This window comes from Orbicella faveolata, unplaced genomic scaffold (assembly GCF_042242905.1).
Source record: "Orbicella faveolata isolate gen_17 unplaced genomic scaffold, um_ofav_v1 contig_13, whole genome shotgun sequence".
Classification (NCBI taxonomy): domain Eukaryota; kingdom Metazoa; phylum Cnidaria; class Anthozoa; order Scleractinia; family Merulinidae; genus Orbicella; species Orbicella faveolata.
The window spans coordinates 14,980,683-15,000,423 of record NW_028301540.1 but is presented as its reverse complement, the minus strand read 5'-3'; the positions used below and the strand labels follow the sequence as shown (position 1 = coordinate 15,000,423).

Here is a 19,741-nt window from a genome sequence, read left to right as displayed (position 1 = left end):
CTAGACTATTGTTGGTCAGAGCAGAGCAAAGCTTCTCATATACAATAGAACCTGAGAAAAAGATATAAATAAGGTGCGAATAAAATTATTAATAAATAAATAAGCTGTACATGTACATTTTGTGACATATCACTGGTAAGTAAAGTAAAGTACAATCCTTTATTTAAAACACAACTATCATTTAAGCACTACATGCTTGAGGGGTCGTGTATTACATTTGAGACAAATTTTGGGACCATGTGCCCCTGGTAAAAAGATGAAAACTTAAACCACTCTTACCAACACTAAGCCACTTTCTTGGACTTATTATTCCATGGGCACATTTGTTGAAGAGAGCATCAGGCAGTGAGGAATGCTTATTTACAATATGGCTCAGGAATGCCTTAAATTTTGCATAGATAACCAGTCCATTGCCACTATGTGTAGATGCCGCACTCCAGTATAGGTGATTTTCACAAGGCTTGATCCAATCACATAGTGCCTCACAGCCTTTTTCTTTCGAAATTTTGCTCAACACTTTCCTGATTTCTAACAAAAAAAGCAACAAAATATAAAGAACTGACCAAGTAACATATTTTATTACCTCAATAAGACCAAGAGCATAAAACATACTGGATGAACTGAATATACAAAAAAAGGCAAATAGTGAGCCACCTGCCAGCAAATGGGAATGCTTCTTAGCACAATTATATACATGATATGTATGTACAGGCATACTTTTGTTAAGTACATAATTATCTATCTGTATATACATATATATAACTGACAATGTGAAAGACATTCCCAATTATGTCAATTTCTAAAACCCTGTGCAAGTAATCAATAGATTAATAATTTATTTCTGACTCAACCTGAACCTAGCTCTTACTTTTCTTCAAGTGCCAAATGTTGAAGTAATGTGTTATTTCAGTTAACACCTTCTTCATGTGTGACACAATGCTAACATGGCGGTCTGAGATAAAACATTTTATAATTATGCCATAAGCAAGGAGGAAGTTGATGCATTCCTTGAACGCCATAAACTCCATTGCAGGACTACTTCCTGCCTGGTTTCTCTGCAATATTGAAAGTAGGTAAATAAATAATAACGTTTAGCACTGGCAATGACCTACATGTGCAAAAACAAGTAGTCAACTGGTTCAAATTGTCATTTTTATAGCAATCTAATATATTGCTTCTTAGTCAATTTGTAATTCTTACTATGGGTTTTAAAATAGCAACTAAATAAAGCAAAGTAAGTCCCGTTAGTATAACAAATAAGTAACCTTTTATATGAAAGTACATGTTAGCGAAATTGAGAACTGTAGGCATTAATCAGGATTCTGGATAAATTTTTAGGGCTAATAAAGAAGACTGAGGGAAGGCTGACAATGAACTGAGACAGGTCAATAGACATGGACTCTCTCTGAAGGGTTTTTGATCTAAGACACCTCTCTCATCTGAAAGAAAGCATTAAAATTGCAAAAATGTATTGTACCTGTATAAGAACAAAGTGTATGATCATGGGGATAGTGCAGCAGAACGTGGTATATGCACCAAACTTTGCATTATGCCCCATGCTATCATGTCTGCCATCACCAGCAATGGAGACTCCTTCTTGGACAGCTTTCACTTTGGCTAGCCACTTGGCTTGATAGCTTTCCCAGTACATCAATATTGTTGGAAACAATTTGCTCTATAACAAAAATACAAAAATAATCATATAAAGGAATGTGTAGTTCCAGAAAATATCTATACCTCTCCCTACCCCCCTGCAAATTCCAGTTAAAAGTCATACATTTCTTTAAATTTTTTGGTCTCATAGAACCCCCACCCCCACCCCCCAGGAAATTCCAATCCTTTCTGTGGGAGGGAGTATGGATATTTTCTAGAACCACACAATGCAATATTAGAACAACAGGCAACACTTGTAGGTGCAGCGATTAGCAGAGTACTCAGCCATTAGTAGCAATTAGCTATGGTCAGTGGTTGCTGAGAGGATAGTGGACCCAGAGTTTACCAGAGGTTGCACAGCTGCACTTTGTTACATGCCTGCTTATTTCCCCCCTTGTGTAGGTACTTGTAGTTGTTTGATTAGCTTCAACTGGTTTCAGTGTAATATCTGTCTATCTAATATGTTCAGCACTAACCCGTTGGTATTTGAAGAATGTGTTAAGTGAAACACAGCAAAGGCCCATATGCTTGAAGACTTGGAACACTTTTGTAGCAGAACTTCCAGCCAGAAGAACAGCCATACAAAGGAGGAAATTTCCAGCCAGTATCTGTGAATTTGGCATTGAAGGCTGACTATGCCAGGTGTTCACCTGTTTAGTGCATTTGGGGTTGGAACAGCTGGTGGTAATGACAGCCTCTGTTCCAACTTGCTTGGCCTCCAGCTCTGGATTTTCTGTCTTGCAGACATGACAGAATTGAAACAGAAGCAACAATTGGCTGAGAAACACAATGTGTTTAGGTTCTGTCCTCAAATTTGTACCAGCAACTGATAACCTGTAGACAAAACAGACATGATCATGCAGGTATATATCATTGATACTACAAATGTGAAAATTGCACAGTGGGTATAAAACAATGTAAAATAAATAAAAATAAATTGACCCCCAATAGTTAATGCAATGTAAGTTTTTCACGTACTATAAAGCTAAGTTAAGCTTATTTCTGAAAGAGTAGATTAGTAGGTACAGTGCTCAGTTTCAAAAATTGTTTTTTTTTGAAGACACATAGTTCTGAGTATCCTAGTGCTCACCTATTACTGTTTTCAATTTCTTCCTCTGTCTCCGTCTCTGTTTCGGTTGTAGTACCTGTTTCGTCTTCATACTCTGTGCCATTGTCACCTTCACCTGTCTCTTCACCTTCATCTAACTCAGCACACTCCTCATGGTCACTGTGTGGCCCATCTGAATCTTCACTCAAAATGGTTTCTTCGGCAACCATTTGCTGCTCAATGACTTTTTTCTGATTGAATCAAAAGTATGCACATTATTATTTCCAATTAGCTCTTATCGTTTCCAATGAAAAAATGCCGTCTAAATTTTACCTGAATACACACCTTGAGTTTCAGTCTTTCTCAGATTCTTTCTTCTCTCCTTCAATTTGCACTGCAGTGACTTAACCTGATTTCTCAGCTTCCTGTTGTCTCCTTTCAAGGCAAGACAGCTTGCACAACTGGAATCATTCAAGTCTTCTGGGTTCTCGGTCCGTACATCATTATAAACTTCTTGCATCTCCTCAGTTACATCTTCTGGCATCTCCTCCGTGCTCGCTTCCTCTCCCATATGCTCAGAAGGTTTTGCGCTACTTTCTATCGACGACGTACTAGGCGATGCTTCTGTTAGAGCATCTCGTAGAACCTTTAACCCATTGACGCCTGAATGAAATTGCCCGCGACCCACCCCTAATTCCCTGGCGTTTTTTGGAATATTTCTGAGCGAGCGAAAACACAAAAATAAACCATATGCGCAGTAACCACAGACACAGGATCAGGTTTCAAGACATCGTTTATTTAAAGTTGAATAAATGAAGGGTCAAAATATTAAAAAATATTAGCAAACAGAATTCAACCTGTGTAAAACTGATGAGAAAACAAGAAATTGTATTATTTCTTTACCGCGCGACAAAATGTCCCACAGAAGCTGAGAAAATTGACTTTGCGAAAAGGAGTCAATTATTGACTTTGGAGGACAAAAACGAAACCAAATACAACAGAATTGAATTTCTTGTACTATAACGGCTAATTGAGAAAACAGCGAAAAATAAAAGCAAAGAACTCATGTAAAAATCAATCTGAAAACAAGAAATCAAGTAATTTCTTTGCCGCACGACAAAAATATTACGGCCCTGCGAAAGAAAGATGAAAGTTGTAAATCAAAAAGACGACAAAAACAAGCGAATTATTTTGAGATCAGTTGTATTTCAACTGTGTTAAATCAGTGGCCATTTAGTTGTTTTCTCAGCGATGCTGTAGTAGCTGAATAAGACTCCAAAAAATATTTGAACGAAGTGAATAAACTAAATAAACAAAGTGCCTCGAGGTTGCCGTAAATTAAATATGCAGAAATCCAGCGTGCAAAAACCTAAAATTCCCAAATACAGGGAACCAAATGAAAGAGATGTGAAAGGAAGTTCAATAACAATAAATTTTCATTCACGCTGAGACGAAGAAACCTATTTAAAAGCAAAAAATTGTTCAAAATTTCGCAGACGTGCTTCGCTAGTAGTCTACGACGCTTATAGGGGCGGTAACCAATCAGGAGGCGATGCATATCATTAAAAAAGGCTCTCGACCAATCAGAGGGCAGTATTTTTGATTTGCATAAACAAGATGGCGTCCAGGGGGGTCAAACATGGCGCCCATGCCCAAATAAGGGCAACATGTCCAAATAAGGAGAAATATGAAATCGAGGTTGTGACGCGCATGTCCAAATAAGGCGATAGCCAATCCATGAGATCGAGGCTGTCACGTGCATGAAATAGAGGTTTGGATGGGAATAAAAGGGTTTGCGTGAGTGTCGAGTGAGTATTGTTGTTTTGAGCTAGGCGACTAGAAGATGTCTTCAGAGGAGAGCGAGACGAAGGTGAATAGTGTTTCTGAGGAGGAGAAGATAGAAGAACTTGCCGCGAGGGTGATGGATGCTGTTCATGACGGTATTCTTGGAAAGATAATGAAATGCGCCGTTTCTCACGCTATGGATGTCCTCCTGAAGAAAGAGGTGACGAAGCTGGCGGATGAGGTGATGAGGTTCCGAAGAATGCTGTCTGAGAAGATGCTTGCTGACCAGTCAGTCTCGTTTAAAGACCCTGTGTGTTTGGAGAAGTTGCCGGATGGATTTGAGGACGGATGGGAAGCGTGGAAGAGCAGTTGGGAGAACCGAGACGAGTTGGCGTACCGAGCATTTGTCAAACAAATTGTAAAAACACCAGAATCAGAGGAGTGAAAAAACATTTTTATTCATGCCTGTAACACTAATAAAGATCCTTTAACGAGAGAATGTACATGGTTTGTTGCGTGATTTTTTCATCGTCTCTATAGGGAATAAAAAAGAAAAAAATTTAATGCCCCGACCAGGAATCGAACCTGGGTCTTTGACGCCACAACTCAACGTCTTAACCATTAGACCATCGAAGCGCTTACCTCTTTAGGACTTGGTTTTGGGGTTGTCATCGGGAGGCAGTCCGAAATTCACGGCTTTGCAATGAGGGCAGAGTCTTTCGGAGGGTTTCAACCGCTCAGTGTGGAGGGCTTTACAGGTTCCGTGAAAGAATTGGTCGCAACAGGGTATCAGGAAGTAGTCTCTGATACTGTGTTTGAAAGTGTATCCTTCCTTGCACCATAGACATTGAGGGTTAGGAAATCGAGACATGGAGTCTGAAAATAGAACAAAAACAACTTTTTATTGGTCATTCCACTTATTACAGGGTGGGACGTGTGCACGGTCCTATTGACCGGCGCCCTCTTTTTCTTTGGGATATCAATCAATAAACGATTATTATAGTACTTTCAACCATTGTGACCAAGTAACGATGCGAGCCATGATCGACGCGGAGGACAAATTACCCAACGTGTAAATAGTGTGAAATAAAAATCAGAGTGTGTTTTTACAAAAAACTGTGTCTGTCTTTTTCTTAGTTTGGGGCCTGTCCATTGATCAGTATGGCTTCGGCGACTCCTCGTGGGTATTCGTCGATCCATTGAAAGAACTTGCAGGTACGCTTGGGACACTTGAGATAGAGCCTGTCTGGGTTGGACTGGGAGTGGGAGGTGGCTAAGACCAGGGACTTGCTGCATAGACATCGGAAACGAGCCGGGTCGATGTTCCTGTAGCAGGGGTGGGTCTGTTCTTCGACGCGTCTCAGGTAAGTGCCCACCTCTTTGACGCCACAGGTCACATAACACTTGGTGTAGAATCTGGAAGAGGGGCATCGGTAATATTCCCAGGTACCACCGTCTGGGGTTCGCACGCTTCCGTATGTCAGGGGTACCATGCAACGTGGGCAGATGGAATCTTGTGGTTTCAGTTGGTTCAGGAACTGATCGGGGTCGAATTCCTCCAACACTTGGACTTCGGTGAATTCTCCTCGGTCGTCCACTTCAGGTGATACTTCTACGAGGTCGTCTTTCTTGAATTTGTCGAATCCCATGGCTTCCGGGACTTGCATGGTTCGAGGAGGTGATTCACTGATCACGGTCATGCATCCGCCTTGAATGGCAGGTAGCTTTGAGTCTGTGAAGATAGAGAACGAGTTAGTATCCCAACAAGGTGTTTTCACGTCGCATGGTTTCTAGGATGTGGGTGGTTTTTCGCACGTTCTTGGGGGTCGGTCTTTGCCTTCGCTTGTCATGGTTACTTTTCATTTGGCTTTTGACTTCTTGGCGTTGGATCGAAAAGGCGCTCCAGGGTCGCGAGAAGCCTTTGAGAGGGACGGTGGTCCAACTGACCGAGTCCGGGGTGATTTCTTTGAAGAGGACGCGTTCGTTGAAACGGAGTCTGGCACGAGGTTTTTTGAATAACCATCTATCTAAAGTGGATTGTAGTTGTTTACCTCCTACTTCTCTTTCCACTCTCTTGGGTAAGAGCAGTTCCAGTTTCTTTTTGGACAATTTTTTCTTTTTCCTGATGGGTTCGACGTGTGAATCCATGACGACTTCTGCTGAAAAGTGACTCGTGATGGAATGCGTTGTTCGACTTTATGGACGTTTTTGACGACCAATCAGTGACGTGTGGTGTGATGGGATCATGTGACGGTCTTCGTTCCGATTGGCGGGATCTGAAGTGGGCACGTGATCCGGGAAAGTACGGAGTGAAAGTGGATCCACGGCGCGGGTATAAAAGGAGCCCGTTGGACGCAGCGAATCATTCTCGACTTGCTGTTGACACGGTGATGACCTGTAGGATTTTGGATGAGAGAGACGTGCAAGAGATCCTTGAAGATCTTAGACAACAGTTGAATCGAGCTTCTGACGTTTTGGATACAATCGAAAAAGAAGGCGAAAGACCGTTACACGCGAGGATAATTGAATTGGAGTTGCGTCTTGTCTCTCCTTTGTACTATAGGCTCCAGAGGCACTTGATTGACTGGGGTGTGCGTAGTTGCTATCCTCATTTGTCGGGCTTGGAGATCACGAAGCGAGCGGATCGAGAAGGAAAGAAGTTTAATGAGTTTGTCTGAGGGTGTCAAGATGACTTACTATAGCAACTTGAACCAGATTCGGGACCTCGTGGAACAGATCATGGATCTGAAGGTACACACTTTAAGAGATCTCGACGCCATTCCAGATGCCAAGGTGGACCTGTACATTTTTGACAATCTCTTCGAACCGTCAGGTCGAGTACCCGATAGTCTGTGGTCTTTTCAGCTCTTGATGAGACGTCGTCCTGACTGGGGTGGTACGATTTTGGAGATGATGAAGAATAACAAACACGTGTTTTTGTTTTTCGGTGAGTGGTGTCGCGTGATGTACCGAAGTGGTAGCGGTCAATTCAAATTCATTCATTGTAGTGATCCCACCCTGGACGCCGAGCGGGCCTGTTTGATCGCCACGGATAACCTCACGTACATGATGACCGATGCCATCCGTGATCTGTTTGAACCCTTGCGTTTCTCTCGTGACCTATCACGACGGGTGTTGGAGGCAGACGAGAGTCCCATGGTGAAGTCGTTACTGACTTTCAGCAAGGGAGATTACAAGGAAACGTGTCTGAAGTTGGAAGAGTTGATCTACGATATCATGCATCAACGTGATGTGTGGAAGGATCGGTTTTTCTTTCGTGCCATGGACACTGATCGGGAGGACCTGTGTGGTGAGTGTAAAGAGAGTATGCGACAAGCATTCTATGCGAAGGGGGACGAGCAGGAAGCCCTGAAGTGGAGACCCGGTAAAGGGGAATGTTGTTGGAGAAATTGTAAATATTATGCCATGGATACCTACGAGGAAGACTGTGATGATGAGTATGGACGAGATCTTAAGAACATGGAACATGTTGATTACTTTACAGATTCAGACTAAGTCTTTTCTTCGCCTTCTTTTTCGTGTTATCCAATCAGAGTCGATTTTTCGTAAGAACCAATCAGGCACGACGTTTTTGTACATATAAGAAAGTGTGAATAAAGAATTGGGTTCAAATCATTATGTCTCATGCTTTGAGTTGGTTGATCTCGAGAATGTGTACGACCATAGCCGATCGATGGTGTTGGACGACCTTGTGTTCCAAGTGCACTAGTGTCTACGAGCGATACGGTCAGGGTGAACCCATCCCCGACCATTTCAGCGATTCGCCCTTGGAGGTGTTTGACTATACCGACGTCGAACCCAACGTGATGCGTTTTGTCGTTTATATCTTGTGGTTGAAACGGCAACCCGATTCATTTAAGAAGTATCTCGAGGTACGGGAGCAACGTTTCGAGTTGTGGAGACAGTGCGTGTACAAACTTTATCGACTATGAAGAAAGGTCAAAAGAAGAAGCAAAAGCCGCTTTCGACCGGAAGGTTACTGGGACGGTATCGGGATCCTTCCAGACCTGGTAGTCTGGGCGGTCTGACGCGATTCGCCCAGGCCAATAAGATCTCGGTACGACGCGCTCGCGAGGTCCTGCAACGGGATTTGGGGTACACGTTGCACAAACCCAGACGTCGTCGTTTTCCCACGGTCCCGGTGGTGGTGTTCGGCATCGACGAGCAGTGGATGGCCGACCTGATCGAGGTGATCAATATTTCAAGGTACAATCGAGGGTATCGTTACCTCTTGACGGTAGTGGACGTGTTTTCCAAGCACGCCTGGGTCCAGCCCTTGAAGAGCAAGACGGGTAAAGCGGTGACGGAAGCCATGGCAAAGATCCTGAAAGGAGGTAGAAAACCCATCAATCTCCAGACGGACGACGGGAAGGAATTCTACAACAAGACGTTTCAGGATTTGATGAAGCAGAAAGGCATTCATCATTTTTCGACGCGCGGGGATACGAAATCCAGTGTAGTGGAACGGTTCAATCGGACCCTGAAAGAATGTTTGTACCAGTACTTCACCGTGAAGAATACAATGACGTATGTGCCCGTGTTACAAGATCTGGTCCGAGGGTACAATCGATCGTATCATCGCAGTATCAAGATGGCTCCCGATCAAGTGACTTTAGCCAATAGTGAGGACGTGTGGGAGACTCTTTACGAAAAAAAGAAAAAAGGGAAATTGAAGAAACCGCAACTCAAAGTCGGGGATTGTGTGAGACTGAACAAGAAGTTCCGTCAATTCAAGAAAGGGTATTTACCCGGTTGGACCGAAGAGGTGTTTGTGATACGCCGAGTGCGTCCTGGGAAGGTCACCACGTACAAGGTGGAAGAATGGGACGGCACAGCGGTCAAGGGCACGTTTTACGCGCAAGATTTGCAAAAGGTGGATGTGAAAGACGACGATCTGTTCCGCATCGACAAGATCGTCAAACGAAAAGGGGATAAAGTCTTGGTGTGTTGGAAAGGTTGGCCAGTCAAGTACGACAGTTGGGTGGATAAAAAAGGCTTGTACGTGACCCAAAAGCCCAAGACGAAAAAATGAAAGACTTTTACGTGCAGTTGATGAGCAATGCCAGCACGAGCAAGTTCACGGACAACAAGGCCCACAGTTTCAAGAACCGTCTGCCGTATCCGCTCCTGTTTGAATCCGACAAGGAATGGAAAGTGGGATTGGCGAGCGTGTCTTACCCGATTCCTCCGTCACGACCGCATCAAGTACCAGTCCCTCAAGCGCACGACTTTGACGACGACGACTACGTGTTCGGTATGGATTGGACCATTGAAACGTTCAGGTTGCTAGACGACGGGATTACGTGGCGTCCTTATCGATACCCCGTGACATTTTACGTCAGCGGAAAGGAACTGAACCGTGACCGACAAAGTGACGAGTGGCAGATCTCTCATGCAATACCTCATCAATCGTTTTCACGAACGCCTGTATCATTACATGGATCATGAGGGTGAAAGTCTACGAGCACCGAACGGGAAAAAATACTACCCCGTGTTCCGATGGGAGGGGAACGATTTGATTATCGACAACACCGACACATTCCTCGACGAGTCCGGAGACAGAAAACGTCCCAGAGTGTATTTTGGTACTAAACTGGTCAAGAAGTTGGGTTTGATTCGCGAGGAATCGTATTACTCCGTTCACTTGAACGTGAATATGATCAAGGTCTTTCCCAACGACAAAGTCCCGTCTGATTTCAAGAAAGACTGGACCAACCATGACAGCAATCGATCTCGTGAATTTTGGAATTTGGACAGCCACGGGACGTTACAGCTCAGTCCCTATTGCAACTGGCGCTTCAGTTACTTGGACGAGGAATACGAGTAGTAAAGCACGCTTATAGGGGCCGTAACCAATCAGGAGGCGATGCATATCATTAAAAAATGCTCTCGACCAATCAGCGTGCAGTATTTTAAATTTGCATAAACAAGATGGCGCCTTTGGTATGATGCCGTGACGTCACACAGTTCGCGCATGCGCATAGAATACGAGAAACAGGAAGTGAGTTTTTAACAATTGATTTTTATTGATTTTTACAGGAAGTTACATGGGTGTGTATCCGTATGGAAATGACATGAAAGTGTTCGTGTCTACGACGCGTTTGTCGAAGACGAGTCCGTAGAGTTTGGTGCGTGTGATGACTGAGATGTTTGGTGGCCGGGTTTCTGTAGAAGAAGTTGGGGTTGACGACAGGGATGTTGCGTCATTCACCGTCCTCGAGAGGTTCGAGTTCGTCGAGGAGATTTTGTTTCATGACGTCGTAATTGAGTTGTTGGGCTCCTCGTACATTGAGGGAGAAGCCTCGGACTTTGCAACATACTTTGCCTTGGTGGGTTTTGTACCCGTAATTCTTGGGTCCTGCTGAGGTGAAATCGATGATGTAATCACCGTCGTCCAATTCGTTAGTCATCTCTCCGAGGTAATCGCCTAGCGGGACATCAGCTTGACCTGGTTTGTGCGAGTAGATGACGGAATCTGTGTCAAAGTAGAGAACTTGTTGTTTTAATTGTTCCAGGTAGCTGTATAATTTGAGTCTAGCCCAGCAGGTGGTGAAAGCGGCGACGAAGATGTTGATTCGTCCGTTATCGGGTTGATTGTCTTTGAGTTCGGTGTGGACAACTTCTAGGGCTTCATCGTTGGCGATTCTGACTTGTTTTATGTCGTTGAGGGGATTGGAAACGAGTGCGAAGAGTTGGGCTGCGGTGTAGACGACTTCGGTAGTGGGTTTGTGTAGGTTTTCGCCAAACTTGCCCCAGAAGGAGTTGAGCATGAGTTTGGCGGTGGCTTTGCGTCCTGGATTTTTCTGGATCCTGACTGGATCGAGAGCGATGCCTTCTTTCTGTCGGTATTGTTGCACGTACCGTGCCTTGTCTTGGGGTGTGAGACACCAGTTAGGGTAGCCAGCGGATTCCTGTTTAATTTTTAGCCAGGTGTTCACGTAATTGGCAAAGAGTCCCTTTTGCCGTTGTTCGGGTGGGAAATGGTGGACTTCGTGTATCTTGTTGAGCGTGTATCCCATGGCAACGGCTTTCTCGATTTCGGGTGTGCACCAGGTCCCTCGTAGCGTGCGTTGCTCGGCCGTGTGAGGGCATCGATGTGATTTCTCTAAGAGGGGTTTTGACATTTCGTGTTCCACGCACGAGCGGCAGAGTGTGAAAGTGAGTTTACCTCTGTACCTAAAAGGTAGAACGGGATGGTATAGTTCGTGAGGAGTAGTGATGGATGTCTTGGTCGTCGGGGTTGACGATGACTTGAGGGTGTCCTACGGGGTATTCGCCTTCCTTGTTGACCCAGGGGTAGAGCGACGTCACGTCGATGTACTTGATTTTCTCTCCTTGAGCCCCGTCAGTCACGTGATGCAGTTTGGCTGCGTTCGTGCGCCCTCCGAAGAAAGCGTCTCTGGGCTCGAGCGGTTTGACGATTTCGAACGTGTCTAGGAACTGACGTAGATCAGGGTCGGTTTTGACCTCCATGTACCAGTCGCATTCCCACTTGATGCAGAGCTGATAGCCTTGACAACTGAGAAGGTCGTGTTTGCGTAGCGTGGACTCGTAGACTTCCTGCAGGGTGCGATCGGTGTGACAGATGGGATATCGGTCTCGATGGGTCGGGAAACAGCGAGTACATCCGTGCCATAGACATCCGTGGAATTCGTAGACGGTTCGAGTGGTCGGATCGTATCCGTCCACGAGCTGATTGGCTAGTCGTACTTCGCCGCCGTTTCATACCGTGAGGATACGATCACCTTGACCCGTGCGTTGCAACGAGTGTTCTTGCCAGGCTAGCCATTTCAGGGCTTCGAAGGACTGATTGGATCGTGCACCGTGCCATCCTCGCGGTGGTCTGGAGGCGATGGTGTTGATCGGGACGAGTTTCTTGCGCCAGAATCGGTTGCAGGCGGAGGCGATGGTGACGCATTTCTCCATGGGATCAAAGTCGGCTTTTTGTTTGAATTCTTGTCTGAACTTTTGACAGCCCACTTTGAGGAGTTTGACGTCCGACTCGCAGTAGGCTTCCATTTCTTGTCGTAGTACGAAATGGTAGTCATTGTCGACTTTCTCTTGGTACCACTGTTCGAACTCGGCTTTCTTTTTGGCGGACATGCCGTCTGGATCGTACATGTCTCTCGGTGGCATGGGTCCTTCGTACGCTTGGTTTTCTAGGGTGTTGAATTTGTGCGGGAAGAATCCTTTGCACAGTTCTTGGATTCCGAAGGTGGCGGGAAAGTTGGCTAGCGGGAACGGTAGAAAGCACAGGGAATCTTTGAAAGTCAGTCTGTCTGATTTTAGTGACAGAATCTTGGTGCCTACGGTGATTGGGTCCTTGACTTCTCGATGGTTGGCATAACAGTGTTGTAAGATGAACATCCCGTCGTAGCCTTTGAAATTGTGAAAGAGGACGATGACGTTCCTTTCGTCTCCGTCCACGTCAACGGCAAGGGATTCGAGTTGGTCGAACATGTCTGCGGTGCAGTTGGGTCCGTAGAAGGAGTAGCATATCTCATTTTCGTCGTCCTCCATGCAGAGTAGAATGGGTGTCTGATTCCCTTCGGCGTCGGTGATGGCTTCGAAGTCGCAGTACACTTGAAGGGGCGGATCTATGTCTACATAGACGTCCGTGATTGGATCGTCTGGATCGGGTTCTTCGAAGGGTCGACCGTTGACTTTGTCACGGGGGACGCGTTTCTTTTTGGGCTCATCTTCGTCTTCTGGGAGGCGTTGTATGTAACAACGGTGCGTCTCCAGATAGACTTGTTTTTCGCAGATGCGGCATTCGCCCCATCCGCATTTGTGATCGGGTGAAATACGGTCACCTCCTCGCCTGTTCCTATCTTTTAGTTCGTAGACGTGGCAACACTTCTCACACTTTTTGTAAGTGTCGCATATGGATGGGATGTTCAAGCTACGTCGTTGCAAGTGGTCGTTGTAGCATTGCTCACCGAAGAATTGTCTGTGACACAATCGACAGATCGAGGTGGGTTTGGGAAACGTGCCGCGGGCTAGGGGTCGTTTTTTCTCGATGAAATCGGGACAGTCTTTTCGTTTGCAGGCGGGGCACCATTGACCGAGGCAGGGATGATTTTTAAAGTCGTCGTGATCGTACCCTCAATTGCATTCGTCGCAGAAGTAGGATTTGCCTATGAATCCCTTAAACGAATTGCATCCGTCGTAGTGACTGTCTTCTTTGACGAGACGAATGATCTTATCCGAGGGTTCGGGTCCCGCGTAGATGATCATGTGGGGTGGGTCAATGGACATGACTTTAATCTGGTAGCCAGGTAAAGCGGCCTGAAACTTTTGCAGTTCGGGAATGCCGCAAGGTCCTTCGGGAACGTTGGCTCTACGGTGGAGGTCTTTGGCCAATCGCTCTTGGACGGGTCGTCCCTGTTTGAGATTGTGGTAATCTTGGTCACGCGAATTCTCGTTCGCGTCTACCCAGGCTTTCATGGTGACTATGGCTCGGGCGCAGCAGAGATTGTCTTTGTTTTGGATGGTCACGCGCGACCGTTTGACAATGTTCCGAACGGCGGCGCAACTCGGCCTGTATCGTTTTCCGTTCCCGCTGCCGCGACCCGGGGTACGTATGAAAGTGGTTTCCATGGTAAACGTGTCGTCGGTGGTGAATTCTTCGTTGGAGTTCAGTTTGACCGCGAGAGACTGGAGATAAGTGGCTAGTCTTTCACTCCCTTCTTCGAATTCGCGCACGGTGAAGGTGGTGGACTGAAAGGCGTGCGTGAAGGCATTGGACTGCATGGTGAAATGGACCGTGGAGTCGGGTGTTAGGGTAGGATCCTGAGCGATTTGTTGCTCGATGGATCGTTGAAGGGCACGAGTCAATTCTTGACCTAGATTGTCCCTGGTAGTCAAGTCTCTATTTTGTTTGAGCGTGGCTTCGAATCGTTGTTTGTTGAGGACGTTTCGCCAGTTACGTCGTGCACCTATGGGTCTCAATTCGAATTCTAGGGGCGGTCTTGCACCACCTCCTGTTTGGATCATCACTGGGTCGAGAGCTGGATCAAAGATCCATTCATCGTCGTCATCGAAGGGGAAGGCTTCGTCGTGGGTCCGTCTGTTCTGTGAAGACATGAATGAGACAAAATTTTTACCAACATCACTTTTTTTATTTTTACGGTAACCAATTATGATACATGAGCATATGAGTGTCTAACTTCGATTTTTTATTAGATACATGATTTAATGCGTTTCTAAGGCTAGCTCCTAAATAGACTCTCTTTTTCTCTTGATAAATGTTGACGTAATGACCATAGTAAGTCACGTGATAAGGGCTATGCCCGTACAACACTCTACAAACACTTAGATGACATTTCCTCTTGCGTATTTCTATGTGCCCGTAACCCCATTGTCGTTTCAGTTCGCCATAATCTAAGATTATTCTGAGAAGTAGACTCAGTTGTTTATTGTTCCTTCGATCGCGTATGCACTGCCAGGTTGCTAAGTCAATCACGTAACACTTTAGTTCTTCTGGTAGCTTATCCCAGTGACTCTGTAATAAAAAATTGGTTACTTATAATTCGTAATGGCCCGCGTGTTGTATTTGATAAAAGGTAGGATAGCACCAAGTCTTTCCTATGGGGACGCGTCTCTTGGCCCCCTTTATATCGTAACCTAAATACGTTTCTTTAGGTTTGTCGTAAATGTCAATGTAACAGCCTATTATTTTAGTATCTCTGAATCTGTCTTCTTTTTTCTTTTTTATGCAACATCCCGCATCACATAGAACACGGACAATCTTAATGTGTCCTAGACCCCATTGTTCTTTCAGTTTGCCGTATTGTACTATTTCCTTGAGAACACGTAACTTTTTGTTTCTTCTACGCTCGAGTAGTATTTGATTCCTGGTTAGGCGCATGATGTAATCTTGTAGTTCTGGAGGAAGCATATCCCAGCGACTCTACAATTGTAAAAGTCTTTTAACATCCACGATTCTGTAATAGGCATGATTAAGTCCGTACCCCAGAAATACTTCGTATTTGTGTTGTGTTGCGTTGTGTTCGTGTGTGTAGAATCCGTACACGACCATGTGCTTATTTTTCATTCCTGGAACTTTCCCTTTGGGACAATGCTTTAGCAGACGTCTCTAGCTTGACTTTGATTGGACCTAGCCCCCAGGCTGCGCGTACATTTGCGAAGGCATGTATCTCGTTGCGCAGGGCTTTCCACATTTCACGTTTGCGTATATCTAATAGATACTGGACATCTCTGAGGTGAACGATGTATGCCTGTATTTCAGGAGGTAGCCAATCCCAGTAACTCTATGAAAAATAAGGTGATGAACAAGGCGTGACAAGGATGAATTAGGTGATGACGAGTCTCAGTTATCTAGGGAAGCTACGATCGTACTTAGATAACAAGGCGTGTGACAGATCTGGCAGTACAACTTTTCTTTGATCACTCCCTTGTTCACCAACTGATAGTCGAGTGCTTGCACGTAGCAATCGTAATGCGTGTAGTAACGACAGCACTTGGTACGAGCGCAGGTTTCGGTTCTAAGGATAACTTTATCACATAGGGTGCACGTTATATCCATTTTTAGATACTCACTGCTTCTTCTTCTTGTTGATCCATGTGTTGGTTCATCTCTTCGTCAGTGATCTCAGCCATGATTCAGCGCTCAATACAAGTGAAGACACTCAGAGTGCCGTGAACGGGTCGGTCCGCTCGTTTTATAGTAACGGTAGGATAGTGTCCAGTCTACGACCGGGGGGCGTGGTTGGGGGGATACCCCGCTATCCCCTGGGTCTACTCAGACCACGTGACATCTACTTGATATGTGATAGGTGGATGACTTGTTTAAAAAAGCGTGGTCAACGCATTTCAGTTTTTGGTCATGTCGGTTGAACCTAGACGCAGTCGTCGACTTCGAGGTCTGGCACCCGAAGAAGCGCTTATTCAACAAGTTTGCTTCATTTGTCAGAGAGATATCGACATCGGTTCCTTGACGCAATGTCAGTGCACTCCATGCTGCCATGTCTTCATGCACCGACGTTGCTACCATGAGATGAGAAGACAAGTGCGAACCTGCGGCAACTGCAGACGCGTGATCGACGATAATCCGCCTGAGATCGTGCTGGAAACCGATGAGGAACTCGAGGATGATGATATCGATCCGTTCGTGTTACCGTCAGGTGCGAATGGTTTAGTTAGATTTAGGCAAGAGTTGACTCGATATCGTGTTCAGGATAGACCTAGACGCTGTCATCACGAGGGGTCGTATATGTGGGATGAATTGCCGTATGGCGTCGACCCAGACATTTGGCAACGTTATTATGACATGTTGGAAAATTTCGTGACTCTGTTTACGAATGAAATCATGCACGTGCACGGATGCGTGTGTATCCCTGTAGAACCGACACGAGAGATCAGGAATGTTTTGTACCGTCTATTCATATTCAACACTCCTTACTCCACGTTTAACTTGATTCGAATTCTAAGGTTCAGACTCTTCTTTAGACGCGTGGAAGGACTAAGGAATATTGTGATTCAACATCTCTGCGTATTACCCTTTCCTGGAGGACCATCGCTTTACAACGAGGACGGACTATGGAACTGACACTGTTTTTTTCTTTTTTATAGTGTATGCACAACGTCAAAGAATTCGTGAGGACCTTTTGCATTTCAGAGACACGGGAAGACCCTTTGAGACGCACAATTCATTGACGCGTTTGTGGAATCACTTGCGTTATCCCATTCCTGTCACGGTGTGGTTCCATTACTATCGCGAGTTGGAGAACTTTGTGTTGAACTCAGAGGGGCGAAGCTCCCTGTACATTCACGGCACCGTGTTCATGCCATTCAACACGATTGCGTTCGATCACATACGCATGGAAGTGTATCGCATGTTTTATTTCAACACCCCTTATAGAGTGTACAATTTCATACCCAGACTTAGGTTTAGATTGTTATTCATATCTTCGACCGCGTACGTTGACCAAATAAGTGTCGAACGACTGTTTGTGACCCCCCATGTCTCTGATAGTCTGTACCACGATGGTATGACGTGCGAGTCTTGAAAAACAACAACAACAAAGAGTGTAACTTTTCTTTAATGACAACAACAAAGAGTGTAACCTACAATTAAAGGTTACAATTTCAAACGTTTCTTGGCTTCCATGATTTTCTTAACAACGCGTTCTGTCATGGTTTTACGTCCGGGTAATTTGTCAATGGCTTTGATCATCTTGGTGTCTGCTTTCCATTTGTCCTGTAAGTTCTTGGCCCTGGAATAGTCAATGTCGTGTTGTTTGGCCAGTTTGTCAAGACGATTGATCCCGGGGTCTCCTCGTGCTAGACGTTTCTTCAGTTTGGTACCAGGTCCCATGTACTGATAACCGGGCCAATGAAACTCGATCCCAGTCTTGCCCAACCATTTTTGGATGTCGATCCCGTACCCTCGTTGACGGCGTCGTGTTCTTCTCATAGGGGGTGTTTTTTTCTTAATCCGAGTCATATCTCAGTCTTCGTCTTATCGGGGCGTCCCAATCTTCCCACCCTTCTCGTAACTTTTCGGCCTCTGTCTTCTTGGCCTTCTTGTACTTCTTTGCCTTGCCTTTTGGACTGTAACCACCGTCGTCGTCTTCAATACCGAGCGAACTCAGTAACTGCTTTCTTCCTGCAGAAAGGGCTGCTTTTTTCACACTCCCTTTTAAACTCTTGGTTGGTCTCTTGATGGGTTTGGATTGAATGGTAGGTTTGGGCGTTTTCAGCTCCTTTTTAAGACCTGACGTGTCAAGGGGTTCTTGTTTGATGATCACGGGGGGTGTTTGTTCTTTGTTGGCTCCCTTGAGGATCTGTTTCAACAGATTTTCGACGGGGGTGTCTACCATGCCTTCGGGTTGTGCCGTTCCTTGGTACGAGATGGGACCGCTTTTACCCGTCCGTATACGTTTCACCAGTTTACTTTCTTCGGAGGCGATGGGTTTGGCCATCTTGACGGCCATGCTGTCAGGAATACGCTTGTCTTTCAAGATGATATGTTGTTCGGCTGCCAAACGACCCGCTTTGTCCAACAAGGCATTCTCTGTAATCTGACCCTTGTAATAATCTTGCAATCGATTGAAATCTTGAACGGGTACCATCATGACTTCGTTCATACCTTCTGACTCAGGGACGTATCAGGAAACTCGGACAATTCTCTCAAGGCCATCTCGTAACAGTCTTGCCAGTACCGTATGGATTCGTCTTTCTTTTCCAACTCGAGTTTGAGACTTTGAACGGTTTGCTTGCCTTTACCGCACTCACTACATAACTCGATGCATCCACCGGGCAGTGTGGTATCTCGTTTCGTTTGACAGGTTTGGCAAAAGTCATCGAATTTTAAAGCCATGTACTCTTGATACAGGGCGTGGTACTTTCTCCCCCAGTACTCGGACGAGTCTTTCCATCGGGCTTCGCGTCGATTGGCATCTTGCAACAGCTGCACGAGCTTAGGAATGGTCTCGTCTTCTCTCGGTGGAAAATTGGGTACGAGGTCGATCCCTTCCAAAGGGTAACCGTCTTCACTATGTCCTTTCACCGTACACAACATGCTTTGAAACAACCGCGTAACCCGCTCCAGAACCCCGCACCGTTTTGACTCAAGAGACGCTCTCTTCGACGCTTAAGGGAGTTTTTGCGTCTACCCACTTCGCGCAAAACCTTTTTGTCTTTTCAGTTTACCATAAGTCGTGGCATCGATGGGTATCCTCTTTTTCAGCAAATTGAAAACCATCTCGCTGATGGCGTTGATCTGATCTTTGTCTGCGTATTGCAACATTCGTTGACGTTTTTTTCGATTGGCTTCTTTCAGGATGTCCGTCAAGAAACGGCGTTGTCGTCGTAACCGCTCCATCGTCGACTTATGCACAGGAGTTGATTGATGTACTCCTTTTATCGCTTTCCTCGACGCCTGAATGCCGTTTGAAAGGGTATCCTGCGTAAGACTCTTTCGATCTTTCCCCTGTTCTTACGGATATGTCTGTCCATTAAACCGAAGGGTCTAGCCAGAGTACCCACACCCGCGGCTCTCAGCATACTCGCCAAATCACCCCCTTTCTGTCTCCTTCTTCGTCTCCTCCTTCGGGCTGTCATGGTGGCGAGTGAGGTGTACGTCGGATAGTCTCGTACTTTTATCGTCTTCGCGTAGCGGCTTCGAGTGCTTTCTTGGCACCGTAACCAGCCGCTCCTGACGCGGCACCCAATGCCACCGCTTTACCTCCTGCTATCAGAGCTGGTATG

General features: G+C 45.6%; 2 protein-coding genes across 2 annotated transcripts; one reads left to right on the top strand and one right to left on the bottom strand.

Moving 5' to 3' along the window:
• Positions 1–2,105: 2,105 nt before the first annotated feature.
• On the bottom strand, positions 2,106–3,064 carry LOC149115195 (uncharacterized). Its single transcript, XM_089284756.1, has 2 exons — positions 2,744–3,064; positions 2,106–2,487 (listed from the first exon to the last, which is right to left on the bottom strand). Exons 1-2 carry the CDS (start codon positions 2,929–2,931, stop codon positions 2,106–2,108), a joined length of 570 nt encoding a protein of 189 aa, XP_089140882.1. The 5' UTR covers positions 2,932–3,064.
• Positions 3,065–7,174: 4,110 nt separating this feature from the next.
• Positions 7,175–8,464, top strand: LOC149115194 (uncharacterized). The gene has a single exon (XM_089284733.1). The coding sequence runs from the start codon at positions 7,175–7,177 to the stop codon at positions 8,000–8,002; it is 828 nt and encodes a 275-aa protein (XP_089140859.1). The 3' UTR covers positions 8,003–8,464.
• The last annotated feature ends 11,277 nt before the right edge of the window (positions 8,465–19,741 follow it).

Excerpts from the sequence above, each read along its gene's own strand:
- LOC149115195 (XM_089284756.1), bottom strand. The coding sequence starts at position 2,931 with ATGGTTGCCGAAGAAACCATTTTGAGTGAAGATTCAGATGGGCCACAC. Across the intron at positions 2,488-2,743 it reads GAAATTGAAAACAGTAATAG|GTTATCAGTTGCTGGTACAA; the intron begins GTGAGCACTAGG and ends TTTTGTCTACAG.
- LOC149115194 (XM_089284733.1), top strand. The coding sequence starts at position 7,175 with ATGACTTACTATAGCAACTTGAACCAGATTCGGGACCTCGTGGAACAG.